Source organism: Parasteatoda tepidariorum, chromosome 9 (assembly GCF_982258835.1).
Source record: "Parasteatoda tepidariorum strain Cologne lab strain chromosome 9, Ptep-v5.0, whole genome shotgun sequence".
Lineage (NCBI taxonomy): Eukaryota > Metazoa > Arthropoda > Arachnida > Araneae > Theridiidae > Parasteatoda > Parasteatoda tepidariorum.
This window is the reverse complement of record NC_141763.1, coordinates 39,549,145-39,575,368: the sequence shown is the minus strand read 5'-3', so window position 1 is coordinate 39,575,368 and position 26,224 is coordinate 39,549,145. Positions and strand designations below refer to the sequence as shown.

Below are 26,224 nucleotides of genomic sequence, written 5' to 3'. Positions count from 1 at the left end.
TTCTTGAATCCCTTCAACTCTTAAAATCTATAAATTATTAAACAATGTTAAAGTTTGTAAACAAGTAACAAAAATTAGTTCTTTACATTTTCCTTTCATCATACCGGCTAACAACATAATGAAAAAAATTATGTGGATAACTGCTTAACCACATTTTTTACTTTTACTTATTAATCCATGGATTATCTTCCAAAAAAATCATTTATCAGAAAAAACTTTTTTTTTAAAAAAAATGTACAACTGTTTAAGTTATTGAACAATAACTAAGTAGGACCGCTAATTCACGCCCCTTACTCCGTGAAAAATACCGGATTAAAATCTATTATCCCCAAAAAGGATTAAAATTTGCTGCTTCAGTACTGCGACAATGACTAACACGCCCACAATGACAGGGGACGCCCCTTTTATGAGGGATAACAAATTAAGGTTCCTCAAACTTTTTCAGAAAGTTATTGACAGTTGACATCTTTCCACGCCAAACAGCAGAGGGGAAAATCTCAAGCACAATGTAGGCGGAGTTTAATTGAGAACCCTTTGGTACGTGCCGCCAGCCAATGAAAGCAGAAACCTTGCAACTTAAGTCCCGCCCATTCGTTGGTAAACATGGTTTCAGTCATGGGTCCATCAGTTGATGCCTCCAGCGCAGTGACGGCGATCGGAGTTGACGGCAAGTGTAATTAATTCGGCGCGGATTTGATTTTGATTACTCGCTAGCATTTCATTTAATTCTGGATTCACGTAGTGTTGAGCAACTACAGGGGACAGATATGGCCCCTTGCTTTCGATGGACCCCCGATTGCGTATTCAGGCCACTTTATCCAACTAGTTATCCTTTCCAAGGTATGTTTGTTTTTATTTATTGCTATTGACCATCTCTTTTGCTCGGAGAGGAGGAAATACATTTTACTAATTTTAATCTGTCTCATTAAATATATAATGTGAATAATCTGTCATTGGTCAAGAGAATATTTTTTTTCAGGTAGGGTCATGCAAAACCATGGGGGAAAAGAGAAGGGGGCAGTAATTAAATTTTTAACATTATAAATTTCTCAATTTTTAAAATTGCATAATTGGTGGCGTAATTTATAACTGCAGAATTATGACATAATTAGAGGCATAATTAGTAGCAAGTTTTTTTAAGTAGGGTCGGTCGGGATTTAGGTGACTGAAAGAAATTTTTTTTAGAAGATTACCCTTAATAGTTAAAAATGCACTTAAAAATAGCAAAAAATGTCATTAAAAACATCAGAAATACAAAAAAAAAAAAAAAAAAAAAAAAAAAAAAAAAAATTAATTATGCCCTTAAATCTTTCCTTATAATTAAACAAGAATTTTAATCCTGAACATAATCTCGTTCCTAAATTTTCTTATAAAGTATAATTGTTATTAAATTAGTATAATAAGAGAAATTATGATGCATGTTTCATCGAAGTATGAAATAGATGTTATACTAAAAAATAATAATAATATAGTAATAAAAGGATTACAAAAAGTAAAAAAATCAGAGATATTTCAGATGAGAATTGATCCACTACTTAAAAACTTTATAAAAAGTATAAAAAGAAAAAACTAAAACGCGAAAAGAAAACCAATCATCTCTAAAAATTGTTCTTAAAAAGTACGAAAATGAAAACAATGCCAAAAGAAATGCAAATATCATCAAAATCCGGACCATATAGTTGTTATATTTTATTTTATAACCGGTGGAGGATTTTCTGAATGAACTAATCATTTGCGTAACATAGAGAGGAAAACCACGGAAACCTCCCACGGTTAGCCTGACGACAAAAGGACTCTAACCCATGATCTGTTCACCACTGAGAATATTTTACGTCTGTGGGCTAGGTGCCGAATTCATCTCTACCAGACATCGCTGGGATTCGAATTTGGGTCATCACATTGGGAGGCCTGCGCTCTCTCCCTTGAGCCACCACGTCCCATATAGTTTTAATAATTATTCATTGGTTTTGATTAATTTTCAGGTCATTACTCCATTAAATACCCCATTCATCGCGGAATCTGCTGGGATATTATTGACACATCCGTGCTGAGTATATTGTATTGTAAAGTGGTAGAACTTACATGAACAAGCCAAAAAATTGAAACTGAGAAGAAAAACCTGACATTTATTTTAATGCTTAATTCTGTTAATTAAACTCAATGAAAAAAATGATTTATGTAAAAGCTTTTAATGTAGTGAAATATTCTTTTTAGAATTAGCTTAGAAAATGTTTGATTTGTGATCATGTGAATATTAGGTAAAAACTTTTGGCTTTTTTGGACTCCCCCACGTCGAAAAAAATTTAAGAAATTACTAATTCCCCACCCCGCTTGCGTAAGAAAGTCACACTATTCCCCTTTTGTTTTTTTTCTTCTTTTCTTTAACATTTGCAGTGGTAATCCAATTTTAAGAATTTTAAGATTAAATTCAAATAAGAATGCATCTCTGCGTAAGACGAATTTTGGAATTCCATGAAGAAGTATTTTTTCAAACTTTTCTTTCCCAAATTTAACTTTTGCAGAGATTTCAACGATTAAAGACTGTTGCAAATTATTTTTTTCAGTGGAAGAGAGTTAAGATAGATTTTTTTTTAAACAAAGAGATTTTTTTAAAAATAAATATTAAACTTTAGGAAATTTAATATTGGCTTTATGGCCATTTATATATCTGTTAAAATAAATTACTTGTGTTTAGTGATGGACAAAATTCTCTTGAATCAAAAATATTAAAGTTTAAATACATTACGATTGTTCTACTAGGAAAAATATTTTCTTAAACTATGAAAATTCCGTAGTAGATTGAGTGAGTCTCTGCTTTTGTTTCAAATTGGAAATTTTTGTAAATGTAACCTTTTTCCCAAATTTTTTGCATTTTAAAAATATTGAAAATAAAGGGATTAGTATGTTATGTAAGTATTGTCCATTCCCTCCTACCTCTTTGTTACCAAATAGAAGCAAATTACAAACCTTTCCTTCACCTTTCCTTCTCTTAAGGTGCTTGCGTAATTTTTGAACGGCCTTGCTTGGTTTAATTAAGCTTTTCTTTCTTAATGAAACAATTTGTAAGACGAAATAAAAATGTGTGTAAACAAACTATTAGGGGTTGAAGCGAAAAAAAGATACAACTTAACTTACTGGTACTTAAGGACTTTTTAAATAAACGAAATAATTTTTTCTTTTCAATAGAAATTTTTTTCATAATACAAATTAGAAAAAATATGTGTGGTAAAATTTAAATTTTTTTTTTAATTTTATAGTGTTCAATTTTAGTAGGTTTAAGTAAAGGGATTATGTTGGATTTAGAAAGTTCTATATTTATGATTTAACTTATAAATGGCTGATAATAATATGCAGAGGATTTAGTCGTGATCGCATGGGTACGTGACGTCTTTGATTCCAATAAACGGCTGATTCCTTTGACTGATATCTACTTCATTAGAAGACTGTATTTTCTAAGATGAGACTGTATTTTCTTAGTTTTCCCAGCATTACAAGTACAACAATACAATAGGATACATTAAAGTAAGTTAGCATAATATTATAAAGAATAATTTAAAATAAGAAAAATTCATTAAATTAAGTGAAATTTAAATTTAATTTTATTAAGCATAAAAATGAGTATAAATAATAAGTTAATAAGCGGCTGATTCCACTGGCTGATATCTATTTCATAAGAAAGGAGACTGTATTTTTTCAATTTTCACAGACAGCATTACGAGTGCAACTGAACAATAGAATATATTTGAAGCAAATTAGCATTGATTTATAACAAATAATTTTCAAAAAGAAATCTTAATGAAAGTTAGTAAAATTTAAATTTAATGCTAATACGCATAGAAATTAGCCTAAAAATAAGTTAATTCTTTTTGAAAATTTATGACAATAAGTGGCTGATTTTGATAGCCAGTGAGTTTACAAATAAGCGAGCATTATATACGCACTAGGAATTATTGCATTGAAGAAAATTATAAAATTACGATTTTTGCCTACTGTATTTAGATTGTTAAACAGTATCTCAAATACACACTTGTAACTGCTCCCGAAAGAGAGGGAGAAAAAAATGGTTTGAAAACCATTTCCTTTCTACTCTGAGAAAAAAATTATGGTCCAGAGTATGGTACAATTTATCGTGTTTTCGGCTCTATAGGAATACCAGAAAGCTCGGTAATTATTAACAAAGCGATTTAGTAAGGAGTTTGGCAAAATTACCAAAAAAAAATATGCTTTTATAATGTGTGATAAAATTTTATAAATGTGCTAAAAATCTGCGGCATGAAATAAAATCCATTTATTCGGTTAAATTTATTTTTCAGTTTAGCTTTTCTTACTAAATGTGTTTAAGAACTGTAATTTTGAAAACCAGAATTTCCAGTCAATCATAACTATATAAAAAGAAAAATTGATAAATGAATGGTTAAAATACCATATATTTTAAATTTTAATTACAGACTTTTCTTTTTTTCTTTTTCTACCAGAAATGTAAATGCCATACAGTACAGTAACTTTACGATATTTTTTTTTTACTCCAATTACTAGTTTTTGGAAATAGCAAAATGCTTATAGTCACTAAAATTTATTAACAATTATAATACTTTTACTGTTTTCTATAAAAAATCAGACACTTTTTTTCAGATATAAAAGAGTGTTATTTATATGTTACATTACTACACGTTATATCCTTACATGTCAGATTTCAAAATAAGTTATGGCATTTACGAGTATTCCCTACCCAAAACAAGATGGAAATGAAATAATTTGACTGTCCGTTTTTTTCTGGATAAGTAACAGCCCTGCATATAATTCAACAGTTGTTTGCTGCGCTGATATTGAATATCTCTGCGCTGATATTGAATGAAGGCATTTGACAAAGAAAAAAATGCTAAGTGGTAATAAGAACTATTAGCAAGAGCTAACTTATCACAAAAATTATTAATTTTGTTCGAAGAATTAATTAATTATCTGCATTTTTAATCTAAAGAAGAATTAATTAATTACTAAAAACATTCTATCCTAAGTGATGAAAAGATGAAACGATAAGTCAATTCCAGATAGGATAAAATTGCCTTTGTCAGATGAAACTGTAAATCGAAATCCGTGCCCCTCCCTCCTCATAAATGAATTTCCGTAAGACATGTGCAATAAGTACAAAATAATTTCTGTAAAATTAACCCTGATGTCAACTTTTCTTAAAAGTTAACGGCTACAATGTCCTAAAAAAAAGAAGAAAAAAAGAAATTAATAAAAGTAATTTTTAAATTTCAAAACCATATTACCTATGCAAGATAACATTTTATAATGCATTATTTAATTTGATAAATATTATATTGCATTTTAGTTCATAAATATAATATAACATTTATAATATTTTACTTGAATAGCAATATAATATTTTATTTGAAAAAAATAAATAAATAAAGAGAGAGAACTTGTGTGAAACATTACATAACATATACAATATTTAATAATGCATGATATTGACAAAATATTAATAAAATACTTTATTTGAAAAAAAAAAGATAGAGAGAAGCGTGCGTAAAATATTATATAGCATTTACATTATACAATAGCTAATGTTTTAAAAAGAGTGTTTAAGTAGTTATAAAAGGTTTTATCATATAACTGGAATGGCAATTTAAGTCTAATAATGCTATAATACATTAAAAAAAAACCCTAATCACCTTTTGTAAAACATGCAATGCATGTAAAATAACTTCAATTCATGGGCCCATTTAAAATACTTTTGGCAGGTGCTACAAATATTTTCTGATTAAGGGCATAATATTGGTTAAAAATTTTCATTATACAATAGAAATACAATGATAAAAAAGCAATACTAATATAATGCATAACTTATAAATAGTAATAAATAATATTTTTAACTAGTATTTCAACTTGACTTTAATAAAAATTAGGTTTATTGAATTTGTCTTTTTTACAACTTATTCCTTGTTTTAATGGAGGAAATGTCTGATAAGCAAGGCGATGAGGATCAGTGGATATGGTTTGAGAGTCTGCAAAGGACGATATGAAGGTGCAAACTGACCACAGGTCATTGTCAGAGATTAATGCTCATATTTATAAGAATGCATACCAAAAGATGGGACAGTTTTGAACGTAGCAATCAGCATGATATAGCTGTCAAACTGGAATATGAGGGAAAACTCTAGAAGAAACGAGCTACGGCGAGAAATGATGATGGATTTAGTAGTAACCCGCAGAAGTACTTAAAGAATAAATAATATCTTTCAATTGAACGAGAAATTCATATTCTCGAGGAGAAAAGAAACCAGCGGTACTTCAAAGTCCGTTGGTTTCGCAGTGATTATCTCGAATATTACCGCCTTGAATCAGTTGAAGAATTTTTTTAGAGCCACGCTTCATAAATAGTGTTATATCAGTCTAAAAAGTCATTCCAAAGATCAGAAAAAGTTTTATTTTAAATAAAAATACTAATTTTAAAAGGTAAAGCAAATTTCAATTAGATGCTACACGGAAACAAAAACTCCGGTAAAATTACCGTACAGTATGGCAATGTCATTTATTATTATTAATAATAATAATAAACTAACTAACTTAGGTATTAAAAACCGATATATACGGTATTTGAACATTCATTTGGTAATATTTCCGTTCATATAGTAACAGTTTATTACTGCACATTTCGTGAAAAATATAAAACTGAAAAAAAAAAAAGTAAATAAATTTAACCGAATGAATGTTTTTTTTTATGCCGTGCTCTAAGATATCATGATAAAATTACCAAATTTTACAAATCTTTATAAATTCACATTTTATTGTTAATTTTACCAAAATTATTGCCAAAGCGATTGATAAAATTACTCAGCTTTTTGGTGTACCCGTACAGCCAGAAACAATGTAAATTATGACCATACTTTTTCTCTCAGTGTAAAAGAGGTTGTGTGATATTTCAGTGATGAGTAATGTTAACCGTGTCTAGGGCCCGTTTCATATTTTAATACAAATCGGGCCTTGCAAACCCTTGCTAACAGAAGTGGTTAGAAATGAGACTGTAAGAATAAAAAATAAAATTCTTAAATCACCATGCAAATATTTTTCAAGAACGCTCGGGAAAAATATACATACATTTAACTAATTAACCAGATGAATTTCTACAGTTGCATTTAACTACTAGTTAAAATACATATCTCGGAGTAACATAAAAACGCAATGGCATAAAATCTTTCCACATAGTTGTCGCTGTATTTTCGCTGCGCAGAAAATCACATAGTATAATCCAGTTTTCGTACATGAATATTCAGATTTCTTTGGTTGTCTTCAACAAGTTATTTACCTGAAATATTTATTTAGCATCCTTTCTTAGTATTTAATACATTACGATTTTGAATCTTGATTCTTCCACAGTAAAGGCTGAAGATTAAATGCAGTGTTTATAATAAATTAATTTCTTAAAATTACCTTATTATGCAACCTTTATGATTAACATATTTAAATCAGTATCTAAACTTATTGACCCTTTTACCATTATTAAGTAGTAAATAAGTTAAGTTTAGTAATGTGTGCTTAGTGTAAAATTGCGTCAAGTCCAGTTATGCAATTAAAATACTGAATTCAGAACTGTCAAAATCTAATTGGGATTAACTTTTCGCACTGTTGCTAAATAATCTGTTTGACGATAAGCATTTAACGCATTTTTATCAGAAACCAAATCTGTGTTAATACGAAAGGAATTTTTTTTTTGGGGGGGGGGGTCTTTCAATTTAATACTTTTTAAATTTGATATAATGCTTTGTTCATCTTTAAGATACTTAAAAACTACGTAGCAATCGGTGAAGTTTGATATGAGAATCTAAATGGAATAACTCCCTAGATTAACTTCCTATTTCACTGTATTTTTACTACTAAATAAGCAGCTGAAAAGTTGTAATTAATTACTAATTCATTTGCATATTTAATGTTCTATCAAGCAGTATTTATGCAAGTAAGTAAGTAGCTAAAAAGTAATACTTAACTAAAAATTGATTTGCATGTTTAACGACTTATTAAACAGCACTTATACAAGAAAAGAAGAAGCTAATAAGTAGTAAACTATTAATTAATTTGTATATTTAACGACTTATCAAACAAATGAGTTGTAGTTAACTCCTAATTTTTTGTATATTTAACGACTTATCAAACAGCATTTATACAAATAAATAAGTAGCTAATAAGTAGCAGTTAACTATTAATTAATTTGTATATTTAACGACTTATCAAACAATATTTATACAAACAAATGAGTTGCAGTTAACTCCTAATTTTTTGTATATTTAACGACTTATCAAACAGCATTTATACAAATAAATAAGTAGCTAATAAGTAACAGTTAACTATTAATTAATTTGTATATTTAACGACTTATCAAACAATATTTATACAAACAAATGAGTTGCAGTTAACTCCTAATTTTTTGCATATTTAACGACTTATCAAACAGCATTTATACAAATAAATAAGTAGCTAATAAGTAACAGTTAACTCCTAATTAATTTGCATATTTAACGACTTATTAAACAACATTTATATAAGTGAATACGAAGCAGTTCGCAACGTATTCATTTCTATGTTTAACGACTTATCAAACAGAATTTATAAAAGTAAATACGCAGCTTAAAAGTAGTACCGTCATTCGGGGCTACTTTGTGCAGCGGGGGCTACTTTGTGCATAATCGAATTTGGCATTTTTCAAGTGCTGCTATTCAGTATTATGTTTATTTCACGTTAAAAATGTGTGGAATTTGAAGATAGAAGTCTCTTCTACTACTACAAACATTTTTTCGAATTTTAAGACAATCTCAGAGTGTGTTTCGTTCATCCAATGTCAACAATTTTCCGAGGACGTCGGATGTCGAAAAGTGTGCTTGGAAACTTTAGCTGTGAAATGCAAAGACGTTGATAAAACAATTGTCGTAAGTGCAAAATTTTTTATTTATATATTAATAAACAATTATATCATGTAAGCGTTAAAAAAATTTGAAACAAATAAACGGAAAACGGAATAACGGATAAACGGAATAACAAATAAACGGAAAATGAAAAAAAATACACTTTGGGGCTACTTTGTGCAAAGTTTCATTCGTTTTTTTTTTCGGCAGAAAAATGGTCAGACGTTATAAAAAAGTACCTGGAACGAGAAACTACCGTGATTACACTTTAGGAAAGCTGCAATAATGTTTGCAAGCAGTTGCTGGTGGTATGTCGATTGCAGAAACTTCTCGGAAGTACGAAATCCACAGAAATACTATCTCTAATAAAATTCACAAGAAACACGTGAAACTTCCTGGTAAACTATTACTTTTCTTCTACAAAGATTTTTCTAATGAATTAATCAAACGATTTAACTCATAAAAATATATTTTATACGACATCAGGTGATTTTGACAGAAACTGAAGAGCAAGTTCTGTCATGTTCATTCAAGCATGTTATGTTCAAATTTATCAATATTATAAATGTTAATGAATATGTAATAACTATTATTTTTGAAATATCATCCATTTCAATGTTAAAAAAAGTATATGGTTTCCTTTTGTTTAAACTCAAATGTTTTGAAATAAACATTCTTTTTAAGAAAAAATTCTTCAAAAAAAAATGGTTTTTTAACGCTGAAAATTATTTTCAATCTAATATCTTTACATATCTTGATGTTTTTGTCTTTAAAAATGTCAACAATTAACTTTTTTAACAATTTTATATCAATATTTTACTAAAAACATGATTATTAAACTGAATTCCTATCGCTGCACAAAGTAGCCCCATTTGGGGGCTACTTTGTGCAGGGTATGTTTTGACTTATTATTCGTAAATATTACATACAAATAATGCCAATATTGATCGAATTCACTCGTCTGAGTCCAGTTATGAATATAATATCGATAAATTTTACTAAAGTTTGAATTAACATAGTTTTTTTACATGTCAAAGTTCAAAAACTGCGAAATCCTGCACAAAGTAGCCCCGAATGACGGTGGTTAAATACAGACTAATATACATATTGAACTGCTTTGCAAACTGTATTTATACATCTGAATTAGTAGTTGTAATTAGTAATTAACTACCATTAATATGTGCATTTAACCTCTTATCTAACGACATTTCCATGTAGCTGTAGTATTTAACAACTCTTTAAAATAAATTAACTACTTACCTAGATGGATTTCTTCAGCTATATTTCTCATCTTACTCATTCAAAAATGCATTTAACTACTTATTTAGTCTTACTTATTTTACTCATTTAATTACTTATTTTACTTATTAGTATAGTTTCTTATTTAACTTATTATCAATCTAGATTTCTGCGTAAAAGAACGTGAAGAACTTGGGAAATATACAATCATTAGAAAAATTTGGTTTCTTTGAACAATACTGACATTCCCATAATTATGATTATAATAGTCATTTTCTATTATTTTCAAGTATTATTCAATTGTGCCATGTAGTTGATCTATAAACAACACCCATTTCAGTTGATTTCGTATTTGTTGCTAAGTAAAAGCCGTCTTTGCAATTTATTTATTTAGGTCAAATATTAAAACGTATAGTTGAAGCTTTCAGATTTCTTTTTTCTTGAACCTGAGCATTGTTTAAGAAATGTAAGCTTTTATAAGTCTAATCTCAGAAGGTTTTTTTTTTCAATTACATTTAAAATTCAATTACATTTTAAACATTTCAATTTAATATTTTTACATTCAAAAGCTTACAATAGTTGCTGATTTATAAATTATTAGTAAGTCTGCATTTTACTTATATATAATTAATAATATCAGTTTGGTGTTTGTAAAATGACAAATTTAGACACTTTGGAAAATTTTGGTACTGTTTAAATCAAATTTTAATAATGCTTATTGAAATGTTTGCTTTTGTCTTCTTATATATTGATTCTTTTAAAAACTTTATTTCAAATCTGGAATTTGAAAGTTTTTCAAAATGAATCATTGAATGAATCTATTTTAATTTCATGTTTATCAAAATATATAACGCGAAATTATAATTATGATATGAATGCAAAGTAAAAGCGAACAGGTTTAAAACCTCAATATCTGCTTATATACAAAAAATTTAAAACTTTTTAGCGTGATTCTACGCTATTACTATAACCCAATCAACAAGACGAAGGCAAATTTCAGCCATATTATGATGCAATTATTGAAAAATAGTATTAAAAACCTGTACTAATAGTATTAAAACTTTAAATTAATACTAATACTAATAGTATTAAATACTGTACTAATAGTTATACTGTACTGTACTAATAATACTGTACTAATAATTATACTGTACTAATAGTATTAAAACTTTAAAAAAAAATTAAAACGAATATTTTAATTAAATTATAAATGCATGGTACTATCCAAATACGACATCTATATGTCATAACTGAATGATGTATGAAAATAATAAAAATTGTTTATTATTATTATCATAATTATAGGAATGTCAGTACTTTTTAACCAAACATAATTTTCAGAATCTATATATTTCACTTAGTTTTGTTACAGCTGCAACATCAGCTAGTATCTTTCAAATGATTACAAAATTATTTTTATTAAAAATTTATTTTACTCTTAAAGTTAAAGATTGAGATATAATATTTAAATTAAAATCTAATTTCTACAGAATTAAAAACATTATGGATAATTAATAATCTTCATTATTTTCTTTATTATTACTATTTTGTTGCTAATTCTATAGTAATTTTTTTGGTACTAAACAAGAAATTTTATTTATTGATCAAATAAATAATGTATTAGTCAAACTGACGCACACCTTTTGAATGCTTGTGACTGATGTTCATTCATATGAAATGCATCCCCTTTTTATAAGGGAGTAAAATATGATATTTAAAGAAAATAACAAAAAAAAGTTTTTTCCAAAAAGAAATTTTTTTATTTTATTTGTTATTACCTACGATTTACATGCGTTGAAATCATGTATATTATGAAAAAATAAAATCAAAATTCCAAGTTCATAAAGGATTGTCAAATTTTCTAGCAAAAATCTTAACTCAAATTGATTTTCTTAAACGCAGTTAGAAATTTCTCAGTAAAAATGGTTAAATAGCAATTTTTTAATTGTTATTTTACCATATTCACCCAAAACAATCAAATAAAGATGATATTCAAATTGTTAAGTGTATGAAAAACGTTTGTTCATTATTTTTACCTAATAGGGTTTAACAACTAGAATTCTTTCTCCGCCAACCATGAAGCTAATCGGCCAATCTCATTGCCGGCTGAACAGGGGTTCAAATCTCAGCGTTGATACTACAACATTTCTTCCATTCCTTCAATGTATGAAAAGTTTCTAGTGTCATCCACCCTTCAAGCGGTGACCTTAGACTATTGAAATACGAAACTGTCATTCATGCGCAAATGACGCAGCACCCACAGAGCTCCAATGTTTCTTTAAGTTTCATTTCTTATGATTTCTAAACTATGTTAGCTGTAAATGGTTACAAAACCGTAAAAAAAAGAAATGTTCCTAACTATAACTTTATGGTTAATCAGATGGACAGATTGTTTCCGGTTATTTTGCCGTAATTTCTGAATGAAAATTCCACCACTGAAGGAGGCGGAATATTAGAATTAAAGGGAATTCACTTTTAAAGAGGTTTATAATTTGTAAAAGCATAAATAGAAAACTAATTTGAAATTTCAAACTTAAAGATGTTTGTTATAGAATGTAAAATAACAGTCAAAGAATTCTACATGAAATATAACTTTACGGTCTTTCCGAATTTACGTGAGAACCTCACAGTAACCCAGAATCTATGATAACCTAACCTAAAAACTAAAAATTTAATATTAAAAATATGACTATTTAATGAAAATTAAGTTTTTTCCCCAGCAAATTTGGAAGTCCTAAATACTATTTTATTTAATAATAACTTCTTTTTTTTCCCTTTAAATGTTACTTTTCATTCTAAACTTCAAATTTTTGTATTGTATTTGGAAACAATTATTTTTCATTGCAGTTTTTGAAAAATTACAAATTAGATGCTTTAACCCCTCCTCAAAATAATTACATTTTAAGTTCATTTCGGGAGACCTAAATGTTTTCAATTTATAATATTCGACTCAATATTTTTCATTTCAATATTCAATCAGTTTCAAAGTTTGGTAAATGTTAGCTAATAGGTTATATAGAAATAAAAACAACTAACCGACGAAAAACCGACAATGAATGGAAATTTTTGCGCCATCTCAAATTATACAACTACTGTTGAAATTACCAACTTTTCCCTCATTTATTACCAAGTAGCATGGTAAAAAAACTATATTTTATACTTAATTTTACTAAAAATAATAACCAAAACAATGCTGTAAAAATTGCCGTGCTTTTTGGTGTTCCCATAGAGCCAGAAACGCGATGTATTTTATCATATTTTGGTTGTTTTGACTATACCTCTGTGGATATTAAAAATGTTAGGTAAGTTAAATAAAATTTTTAATGTACACCCAAGTGTGACCACGTTGTAGGGGCCGTTTTAATATTGCGTAAGCACCTTAAGGGAGACTAACTTGTGATTTGCTTATTTTTGCTGACAAGGGGATAGGTGTAGGAGTATGAACAATGCTTACGTAAGACACTAAAGTCACCTTGTTTTTAATTTTTTTAACTTCAAAATAAATGTAACAAAACGACATTTTTGAGAAAAACATTAATTATCTATAGTATTTTTGTTATCTATTTGATTTTTGAAACAATTTCATTCAACTGTTTTTTTTCTCTCTCTCTCTCGCTTTTTTTTTTTTTTTTTTTTTTAAACTTAATGTGAGATAAGTTTTTAAGATTGCGAACAAAACGAACTTCGTTGAACTCATATTAATTATTAATAACAATACATAAATTAAAAATTTTACTTGTAAAATCTTAGTATTATTTTAAACATAACAATACATAATTTATATAATACAATGAAGTATATAATTTCATAAATAATTTTATTATTTTATACTAAGGCTAGAGTGTATAAAAACAATTGTGGTTGCTGCTTGCTCTATACCACTAATTATAGGTCTATTAACTTATTTATTTTCAAACAGATTCGTTAATTTATTAATACCTTGATTTACTGATTCAATTAGTCGTTTTCTTCTTTTAGCCTTAAAAATAAGCTGTGTAGAGTATAAATGGAATATATTAACTAAAAAGAATGGTTACCATAGTATCGGAAATAGTTAAATTAAATGATTCAATGCTATCAAATTACAGTGACAAAAGTCCACATCTACTTTTTCGAGGCTAATATAGACTTATAAATCTATCAAAACATTTAAAACATTTAATAAATTTGCTTAATGTCAGGGCATATTATAATAAATTTTAAATTAAATGCGATTGGTTTTCCTTGTACATCGGCATTTTCATTCCACAATTAGTTCTGAATGCGAAAAAATATTAAATTCTAGAATTTTTAGCAAATTTAAATTAAGTTTCAAAACATTCTAGCGTGTTACCGATTATTATCAATTATAAAAGTAGAGTTGATTTGTTAAGAAGAAAATATTTGTTTATCAAAATTGTATCAAAAAGTGACGCAGTTTGTGTATGTACAACATATGTTATTATAACTGAAAAATAAAGTAATAAAAAAAATTTAAAGAAAAATCATACATTTGTTTTGCTATACTGCGTTAAAAAAATTAAATGCTTCGTGCATAATATGCCGTGGAATAAAAAAAACATCTTAAATCCAATATGTAAGTAATTTTAAAGGTATTAAATATCAGAATTGTAATAAAATTTATTATCCGGTCCACATGGTTTTTTATTTTATTTTTACGAACATAGTTATACTATTTAAAAATTTGAAAAATACCACTTTGTTATGTTATTCAAAATAAGATTCCTAAATTTTAGATTTACTGGGTTAATAATGTGGCCGGCATCGAAGAGTGCACTGGAATAATTGGTCGATAAACCGATTGCTCGGAACAAACGGGTTCGTAAACGAAATATTTTTGTGGAGTACAAAAAAAAAGTTTGTTAATTTGCTTTAAAACTTTCTAAGCGCTTCTTTGTTTTCCGAATAAAACACATGGTTCGAAAACATCATCGATTTCAAAAAGGAATTCGTTGACTCGAAAAGCATCAAAAAGGAATTTTTTCAAGAAGGGGTTAGCTGAGTTGGAGGAGTGAAATTAAGTAGAAATTTCATGAATCACAAAAATATTGCTCTCTAAAACCGGGGTTTGTTCGCTATGATCCAATGATTTAACATTGTACTAATCAAGTATTTCCGATTTCTTCGTTAAATTCAAGCTTTCGTAAAATGAAGGCTCGTTATAGACGCGTTCAACTGAAAAAAAAATTAATAAATATTGTATTAACTGCTTAATTACAGCATATCCTCGAGGAAAAAAAAATTTGATTTTTACTTTGTTTTTTACGATTAATTTTATTAAGGGATTTGTTATATGATTATTAATTAATATAATGAAATTGCTTTGTGACTACTTGATAAGCAATATTGAAATAATGTCATTGTACCAATTAATAGTGATTACCTTTAATTTTTACGTTATAATTATGCTGTAGAGTTCAGCAGACACATTGCTAAAATTTTTGTGTCGTGCTGAACCATAATATTTTTCTAATTTATTGTAACTTTAATACCGTGCATGCTAGACTGAACCAGATTACTTCACTTCTTAAACTTGATTGCACAAAACTATAATTCATCTTGAATAGAAAATTGGAACAATTTAATTCTTTATTAAAATCGCAGTAAATTTGCCCCACATTATAGTTCAGGATACCAATATTACGGTTCAACGATGACCCATTTTTTTCTGAAAGTACAAAATATCACTCATTTTATAATATTTTCCAGACTCAGTACACATTCGATAGTAATTCACACATTCGATAAAATTACGATAAAAAGTACTGGCTCCCTAAAAGCCAGTTACTTCATTATAAAATTTAACGGAACTAAAAATCTAATAAATTGCAATTTCTATACTAATACTTACTGAATCACTGCTGTTAAATAAATAGAGTGTATACTGAGAGAATACATATGGTAAAAATTGCCCCTTTTTTTGGCTCTATGGAAGCAGCAAAAAGCTCGATAATTTTTACCGAACTGCATTGGTAATGATTTTGATGAAATTAACAGTTAAATATGGTTTTATAATATGTGATAAAAGTTGGTAAATAAGGTAAAAAATTGGTAATTTTATCCCGATACCTTAAAGCAGAGCATAAAACTATTTATTCCATCAAATTTACTTTTCAATTTTGTAATTTATACTAAGTGTGTGGTAGTAAGAACTATAATTTTGAAAACCGAGATTTCCGGTAATCGTTACCATGTGAACGGATAAACGTACGCGTTCTTTTGCGAAATAACTTTCAACAAACGAAAATTTCAAAATTTTTTATTTAAAAACGCAGCTAACCATGAAAAATTTACGATTACGTATTTTTCTATTGGTTATTTTTTGCAGAGTTAACAGTTAACTATAAGTGGTGTCAACAGCCAGTTATGATTTTTAACTTTTGTGCAATTTCTTTATAGCAAAAAATACATTCATTTTTTTATGAGGGGTACACAGCGTTGCGAAACATTTAGAAGGGGTACACAAAACTCATAAGTTTGGAAAACACTGCCGTATATAATGGCTTTTAGCTAGAATTATATATGTGTATTTTTTTCCCAATCATATAGCTGTTATTACCATATAACACGGTAATTTTAATAGGATTTTTTTTTCCGTGTGGGAAATATGGAGGAGGGAGATTGTTTTTCTTCATAATTGCAATATTCCTTATTACTTGCAATATATTCACAATTTCTCACACGTTATTGATTTTTATACCAACTCCTATTATCAAGGAGTCATTAATATATTTAGAGGGAAAGATATCCCCTGTTATTGATATCCCCTGTTACATATTTATTATTCGTAATCCCATTCAACATATCAGGAAATAAAAATAAAAAAAGTTGTTAATGAACAATAAAACGGCCCGGTGCACCGTCGTAAACGAATAAAATCCACCTTATTAGGGAAAATAATATATTAGCGCGAAATTATAATTTTCCAAAATGTCGGGAAACGTTTTTGAGACGTCATAATTAGCAAATCGTCCCAATTTAATCATCTAAATATCATACGTTTCATCTAAATGCGTGTCATATATTGCGTGTAAATTAGTGTTTTAAGTGGCCTCGACAAAATACGGCGACATTAATGAATTTCTCAGTGTTTCTAACTATTTGTCGACTCTAACGGAAATGACGTGTTTATGGTTTGGTGGGGGGGGGGGGAGAGTTGTACATAATGATAACATTATGTATATAGATATTGTAATGGAGTTGGAATCTTGGTAATAACTCCATAAAATTAATCAAATTTGAGAAAAGACAAACATTACCTTCCTGAAATTAACTAACATAAAGCGTTCTGAAAAGTCGGATTATATTGGGAAGGAAAAAAAAATGTAGAGTTTGTTATGTTTGAGTTGAACGATATGTTTGAGTTGAATTTCTGTTAATTGTGGAAAATTTATTTCAAAATCTTTATATGATTCATAAGAAACGAATTCACGAAGAAATAAAATTATTAACAATGAAAATGATTTTTAGAGTGAGTAAAGAGGGTAGTCCATAATGGTGCCTGCAAGGGGGTTATGAGGGTGCACATTTAACCCCTGGAAATTTAATAAGCTAAAAATTACTAATATCTTATTTGTAATAATTAGAAATAATACTTGTTCCGTATCATATTTAATCTATGCCAATTCTTAAATTGGCACGAAATTTGTATTTTTTAATAAAGTACTATAATTCACTAAAACTTTTTCATTCAATCAAGGATTAATAAAATATACTTTAATAGTACTAAGCTAAGAAATTTTAGGGTGCTAGAACTCCCTGTTATTTGATTTAAAAGGTTTCAATAAACGTTGGTTCTTATTGATTTTTTTAAAAAATACCTTGAGTTAAAAAAATTAAATTTTTTGTTAAAAATTGTTGAATTTTGCAGCTTTAATTAAATTTTTAAAATTGTTGATGAAAATGTTTGACAAGCTCATGCAATAAAATTTTTCAGAAATACAAAAGAAGAAAATAAATAAGACATGTTTCAAATACTTGAATATTTTATTGAATATTTTCGTTTACACTGCATCCTCCTTCCCCATGAGAAAATTTTTGCTAGTGTAAGTAGTCCGCAACGAACTCACTTAATATATTTTTTTAGAATCTTTTTTTTTTTTTCAAATGAAGTAAAGTATTTGCGGAGTAGGGTCGCAAATTAATATTTAAGTGGAAGAAGAAACGATTGTTAAACTCTAAATAATCATACCTAAGGTCAAGAAGAGCAAAGGAGGGTTTAAAATAATTAAGAACTAGATTATTTATCCAAAGGGACGAGAATTTGTTCTCCTGTCACTCGGACCGTTTTTAAGTTTCAATTTGTAATAAACTGCTTTTAGATTATTTTAATCCTATCTTTGCTGTAATCTCAATAATTGTTGATCCTGGTTTAAATACATTACTTTTTTTGTTCTTTCTAATTAACCTGCATACGTAGAACTCTCGCGCGCTCTTTAAATTAACAGCTTTAAAAGTGTTATTGTTTAGCAGCATCACTTTTAAAACGTTAGAATATTATGAAGGATTGAAAGTTTCACATATTCCTTGGAAGTTTATAAGTTTTTCATATTATATTTAAGTAAGTTTATGTGTAGTGATCCTTTCTCCACAATGCCTCTATATTTTATGATATTAGTTTAGAAACTGTTAAAACCTTTCTTAGAGTCTTAAAAACACAAAAAAAAAACAGCAACAGATATTAATATTGATTGCGTGAGCGCTTAGAAAAGTTTGCTTATTTGTAATACAGCATATTCTTCCTTATAATTTATTAATAAATACAATTTTACCTGCGTGGCTTTTGACAAATGACAAGAACATTTATGCTGCTATTAAGAAAGATGGTTCTAATAACGTTTTGTTTATATTTTATTTCTTAGTTTGATTGAAAGGTCATTATCTTAATGTGATTGAAAAACAAAAGCTGACTATTTTCCATCTAATTATATGCTTTATTTGGTGAGAAATTCATTGTTGCATAAATTTGTTATCAGTATTTGTAAACAATAAGAAATTTAGTTTAGGCATATGCCTAGAACAATTATTCTGATACTGGAATTCTGTACTGACAAGAAAAGTCACAGATATTTTTTTTCTTCATAAATATCAGAATGATTTTGACATTAGAGTTCTCCATTAGAAAACAATAAATTCAGAGCATTTTTTTTTTGCAAATTAATTAATTTTACAAATGTGCAGAAATATATTGCTAATCGAATTCTGTACTCGCAGCAAACGCGTGTAGAAAACATATTAAAATAGGATACTTTATCGTACCTGGCACTAAAATTCAGTACAAGAGAAAAATAAGTTTAGAGGGCATTTTAAAGTATCAGAGTTCATAGAACCATTTTGGTACTATAACTCTGTAGCAAAAAGCAATCAGCAGAATTTTTTTAAATGTATTTCATAATTACGTTCTTTATATTGTAAAGCAATTTAAACACTTCAAAGTAACAGATTTTGCAGAATTATTCTGGTAATTAAATTTTGTAACAAAACTAATCAAGGAGTTCCTCTTTGTAAAACAATTTAAGTTTATTCATTGAAATTAACTTAAGGTTAGACAACGCCTCTTTCTCTTAATTGTGGTCATAATCATATAGTCAACACTTTCAAACAATGAAAAACATTAACTTGATCGATCTGAAGACGTAATTATTGCTTTTCATATTTTCAAACCATTAACGGAAAACTGCCGCATACTTTTTTATATATCTTTTTTTTTTCTTCTTCAAACCTAAGCAATAACATTAGCTGCAATAGTGTAAAAATAATCAGATTTTAATCTTTTAAATATTTTAAAAAATGATACAATTTATTCTGACACTAAAGTGTTGTACCAACAAAATATCAATTGTGAATACATTTTAAAATTGCAAATTTCGCAACTGTACAGAGTTATACTGGTACCAGCTACAAACAATTGTAAAAGACATAATCAAATAAACTTTTTACGCTCTCACAATTGTTCTTGTATTAAATTTCCGTACTAGTGAAAACAATTTTGCGAAAAAACTACAACATTTTGAATTTTAAAATTCTATAGAATTATTCTGGTACTAGAAGTCTGTTAGTAGAAAACCTGGTATTAGAAGGAAAAAAATCCATTTTTTTAATAAAACTAATAAACGATTTGCTCTTTATGATGTTAAAAAAATCAAGTTTTAGGCATAGAAATTAAATTAAGATTAGATAACATTACTATCTTTCTCTTACTTGTCGGCATAATACCTGGTCAACGCCTTTAAATCATTTTCAAACAATGACAAGCATAACTTAATCGACCTTAAGATGTAATCACTGCTTTTCACTTTCCCAAACCATCATCTAAAGACCACCACGTACTTTTATGTACCTTGACTTTCGTGCCATTTTATCTTGAGGAATGTTTTTTTTTTTTTTTAGCGGAGAAGACTTGAAAATGTTAAGGATTGTTCTGTCTACCAACAAAATATTAATTTCGAATACATTTTGAAATTTAAAATTTTGCAATTGTACAGAATTATACCAACACTAGAATTCCGTACCAACAACAAACAATTGTAGAAGACATATTGAAATAATTTTTCACACACTCAAATTTGTTCTGGCACAATATTTTCGTACTAGTAAAAAATTAATTTGTAAAAAAACATTTTAAAGTACCAAATTCTACAGAATTATTCTGGTACTAGAACTCTGTATTAAAAGAAATTAATTTTTTATTTAAGCAATAAACGCGCTGTTCTTTATGATGCAAAACAATTTAAGTTTCAGTCATTGAAATTAATTTAAGGTTAGACAACATTACCATCTTTCTCTTAATTGTTGACATAATCACGTGGTCAACGCCTTTAAATCATTTTCAAACAATGACAAACATAACTTCATCGATCTTAAGACGTAATTACTGCTTTTCATATTTCCAAACCATCATCTAAAGGCCGCCACGTACTTTTTTATGTGCCTTAATTTTCTTCAATCCCAGTAACAGCAGCTGCAATGACAATAATCCTTGCCTTTCGTGCCATTTTCTCTTGAAGACTATTTCTTTTAGCGGACAAGACTTAACATTCGGTAACAAAGAAGGCACGTTTTTCGGTTCCCTTTTTACGATTAGGGATTAGAGCGACAGTTTCGGCTTCTTGGCGAGAGAAATTGAGTGACAGTTTCCTTCCTGCCATTTCTGCACGCTATTAAACGATCATTTATGCAACTTGACCATTTAGTATGCATATTTTTTGGGCGGTTGCGTTTTGTTCTATGAGTGTCGTTTGGGAGAGAGAGGGCTACCGTTTGACAAACCAATCAGATAATGCATGCAGTAAAATCGTTCTTGAAGAAAATTGTTCTGTAGCATCATATTTGAAAGAAGATTAAAGTTTTCCAGAATAAGTCTCTCACACATTTATCTTGTCAGCGATTTAGAAATTTGTGACGGTTTCCGCAAATCAATCACAATTTTCTGTTTATTAAGACTTCAAAATAAAGTTAGTATTATTGTGTGTTGTACAGACAGCTAAGATTGTTTGTTACATACTAAATATTATAACATCTATAACTCTGAAAATAAGAGTACGTTCTCTTCTTTTTCAAATGCACCCAAACTATTTACTGCTATGTGTATTTACTTTTCAAAATGATAATATTTTTGAACCAAATTAGTGTATTGAAACGTGAAATAAAATCTATAAGTTTCTCACACATTTATCTTGTCAGCGATTTAAAAATTTGTGACGGTTTCCGCAAATTAAACACAATTTTCTGTTTATTAAGACTTCAAAATAAAGTCAGTATGATTGTGTTGTACAGACAGCTAAAATTGTTTGTTACTTACTAAATATTATTACATCTATAACTCCAAAAGTAAGAGTACGTTCTCTGCTTTTTCCAATGTTCATGCCATGTTCATTTACTTTTCAAAATGATAATATTTCTACCAAATTTGTGTATTGAAACGTGAAATGAAATCTGTACTATTTCAATTTATTTTTGCACTAGTTTTTAATCAAACAATAGTAGAAAAATTAACCAGAATTTTATTTTTAATCAGAGTAGTTTAATGTTATGTTATTTCAATCAAATAACAGAGTGAAAAAATTTTCTAAAAATTCTTTTCAATAATAATTCTTGAGTGGAAATTATTCAATCAAACAATTAATAACTAATATTGAACTGAAATTTTTTCAATGATAATAACTTTTTATTAATTATTTCAACTAAAAAATAGAGTGGAAAATTTAATTTTAAGTCTATTTTCAATGGGAATTACTTTTCATTGATTACTTAATAATAGAAAAAATAGAACATGCATTTAAAAAAAATGCTTTCTAATATTGTATTAATATAGCCAAATCAAAATATATAAATACAAAGTATATATAAAGGTGAATCTGAATCAATTAGTTGCTTTTTATAGGTGAAATAGTATTAAGATTCTCTCTCCCTGTGGAAATGTTTGTCTTTATTTATAGTTAAAATACTTGATTTAAAACGGAAAACATTTATAATGCACAGTTTCTTTTCTCTTTCTCTACAAAAAAAAGTGTTTGTTATTTCGTTTTGTTTCGTATTTTTTTCCTAAATAAATTCAAGAAAACTGTTTTAATAAATTATCAGTGTATTAGTAATGTTTTTGGAGTTACAAATTCTTAAACTTACAAGGATTCAAAGGTGAATGATTGTTTTCCGCGTTACAGGAGGGGTGAGATAGGACCCCAATCAGGGAATGATCCGGTTGAAATTCATTACAAAAATCATAATGTTATTTTAATTTAATGTTTCATCAAAAAAATATTGCGAAATTGTTTTAAACGTATATTTGATATTCCACAATTTCTTTTCTCGCAATCAAGTTTAGCATAACTCAATTGAAAGAAAATATAAGACATAAAAGTCAAGTTTTAAGCAGAAATATGCATTTAAAGATCGTTTTAAAGCTATAAATTTATTACGCTTTCGAAAACTAATATCACGAAAATCAAAAAGTAAATAAGCGTTTAAACAAACCTTTTCAAAATAGCTTACAAAATATGAAAATTGATTTCACTTTTCGTGTTTTAAGGAGGGATCTCTCGATTAACTTTGATTCAAGGCCCATAAAATCTGTCACTGGACTTTCAAGAATATATATAAAATGTTTTCGACACAAAGAAAAAAAAAATAAAAATAAACCTTATTAAAGCGCAAGAACACTTTTTTATATACAACGTTTGATGGCACAGTGACAAAGCTTAACTTAATACCAATACGAAACTGTTCGCCAAATCTTATCTGAAATATTTCTAAATTAATTTATGCTATTCTAGAGAATTCAACACAAAACAGCCTCTTTTAATAGCACCTTTTAATGACAATGCTACCACCAATTTTTCAACACAAATAAGAAAATTAATACCCATCTAAACTGTTGTCGTATGCTATACAAATATCCATTTAGTTGAGCTCAGTGAGCTGAATATTCAATGAAATGGGAGAACCGTTGACACTATTTTCACTGAATAGGCGATTACGTGCTTCATCACACGACATTCTATAACGAAATCAATTAGGTTCCTTTTTTTGTGTCTGTTATAGCGTTATTATTGGAGGGGAAAAAAATCGCTATCATATACGAAAGAATTGTGAATATTTTATAAAACTCATCAATTGATATTCGATATCTAGGTTTTATCATTTACAATAAAAGCCATTCATGTTATAGCTCTAACAAAAGATATGCGCATTAATTGCTTTTAGAATATTTTGAAATATATGTTTTGCCGACAAAACATGTGTTCATCACTGTTTTTCTTTAGTTATTCTTATGAAAACATATACGTTTACTTCTTATACATTACATACTAGTATGCGCGAATTTTAAACACTATATGGAGATAATATGAGACGCTATTTTAAGAAAATAATCAGGTACTTTGAGATAATGCATATGAGACACTGTTAGGTATGAGACACTGCATGATATGAGACACTGTTAGGAGATAATGTAAGACAATGCATAGAACATTGTTTGGAGCGATATGAAACCCTGTATGGGGCTAATGTGAGACACTACTAATAATCCAGGACAGTGCATTAAGCTATTATGACTGATATGGTTTATATATCACATGGCTTTAGCTTCTTTTTTATATGATTTTAATATATATATATATATTAAAATCATGTAAAATAAGAGGAGATGTAAATGATAACACACAGCCAATCACAGAAGACTTGCGGTTAGTAATACGCAAAATAGCCAATCAAAATTGAGAATGCATGCGTGTGAAAAGGTAATAATTTTTAATAATGCTGCCTGCTGAAATGTTACTACTAAACTTACCAGCTATAGCTTGTTGCGATTTTTATTTTGTTGTGAGTAAATCTAATGACGACGTGACAGTTTTCTATTGTTGTCCGAGCATTTTTATTGGCCGGAAAATCACGTTGTAGGATCCAGTTTTTCCCAATTCATTTCCATATTGCTTTAGTTGTCATCAGCATAAAATTAATAAAGTTATAAAGGTATTGTTTTTCTATGAACATTTGTGTATCTCTAATTTAAAGTTATTTTCCTGTACTGCAATTATTACGCTTTTAATTGTAGAATTTTGAAACTAAGAGAATTATTATTTTTTATTTTATTATTATTATAATGTAATTATGAGCTACATTTTAAGATAAAGTTATTTAGAAAGGTGGTCTAAGTCGACTCTTCGCCAGGGCTCAAAAATAGACACCCATGTTCAAGACCTTCTAAGTGTGAAAGAGATAAACAAAAATGATGTGAAAAGATGACTTTTATTACCATCTTCATTATTTTTTGAAGCCAGAAAAGTTTTTAATCCAATAATATATCATTTTTTTTTTTGCGTGTCAGTTTCTTGGGATAATTCAATTACTTGATTTACTCTGAATGTTCACATGGATTGTCCTTATTAGTTAAAAAAAAATATGTAAAGACACTTTTTTTTCTAATTAATTGTTAGGATATTGCTTCGTTACTTTTTAATTTAAACTTATAAATATGATGAATAACTCAATCATTTCAAGGGCAATATTATATAGGGGAACCCCACATAATATTGAATGGTACATAATCTGTGATTATATACCAATTACAATAAAATAATATTCGATTATTAATATGATTATTAACATGATAATTAATATGACACATTATTACGACAATTTTTGCATTAAACTGTTAATTAGTATTATCTCTAGTTAGACACATACAAATTTCAATGATTATTCCCAATGGATAACGAAAATATACACAAGACCATTTTCCTGCCTCCATGGAGTAGTAGTGGTACTTTATTTATGTCTCACTGGAGCTGCACAATGGGCTACTGGCAACGGTCTGAAAAACATCATTGTGGAAGAGGCATGCCATGACAATTTCGATCCTCTGCAGAGGGGATAGTTTTAGTAGTCCCATGACCTACGTGCGAAATGAAGAATTCTAAGGTTAAACAACCTAAGGGGTCCGATACCGCACACCTCCGACCCCTTCGCAGTATGATCAAAGTAGTCACCCAGCCGCTCAATGACCGCTACCACTGATGCTTGACTTTGGTGATCTACTGGGAACCGTGTCTTATGATTAGTCCACTGTGGAACATTGCCTACTTTGAAATAACGGCGATTTTCATCGAAAATGTCCTCTTGAAAAATTAGATAACGCGGTTTATACATTGCATTGCCCGAAACCCTGTATTTATTAAAATTAATTTTCCCCAATGTGTTATGTTAATAAACTTAAATTGCTAGTCAAACCAGATGCAATTGTTTGAAATATTCCGGACACACCCTTAATTTTATTTTAATTGCTTTCCTCTTATGGAACTCAATTAAATTTTCATCAGTTAATATTTATATACCATCATTTGCATGAAATTGTTTTCATTTAAGGCAATTATATGGATTTTAAGTTGTCTCCCTGATGATTTGGTTAAAAATGGGGAAATGGATTCAAATTTGATAATGTAAATTATTTATCGATTTTGGAGATAAGCAGGTAATACGACTATAATAATATACGTTTAGCTTTGTGCCTTTAGATTGTGATATGGTAATTACAAAAGTATGCTGCTTTCCTCTAAGTCAAATTTTCAAATTATCGGCATTCTTTG

The 26,224-nt window shown here is 28.3% G+C and overlaps 1 protein-coding gene across 2 annotated transcripts in view; it reads left to right on the top strand.

The window, feature by feature from the left end:
• The first annotated feature begins 451 nt into the window (after positions 1–451).
• The window catches only part of LOC107436125 (protein gooseberry), an 86,393-nt gene continuing 60,620 nt past the window's right edge, over positions 452–26,224 (top strand). The window contains exon 1 of one of the 2 annotated variants that reach the window (XM_087151626.1): positions 452–840. In XM_087151626.1, the coding sequence (XP_087007752.1) occupies positions 768–840 (73 nt within the window). In that variant the 5' untranslated portion in view covers positions 452–767. The remainder of the gene's footprint in view (positions 841–26,224) is intronic. The other variant, XM_087151627.1, reaches the window with a different exon arrangement.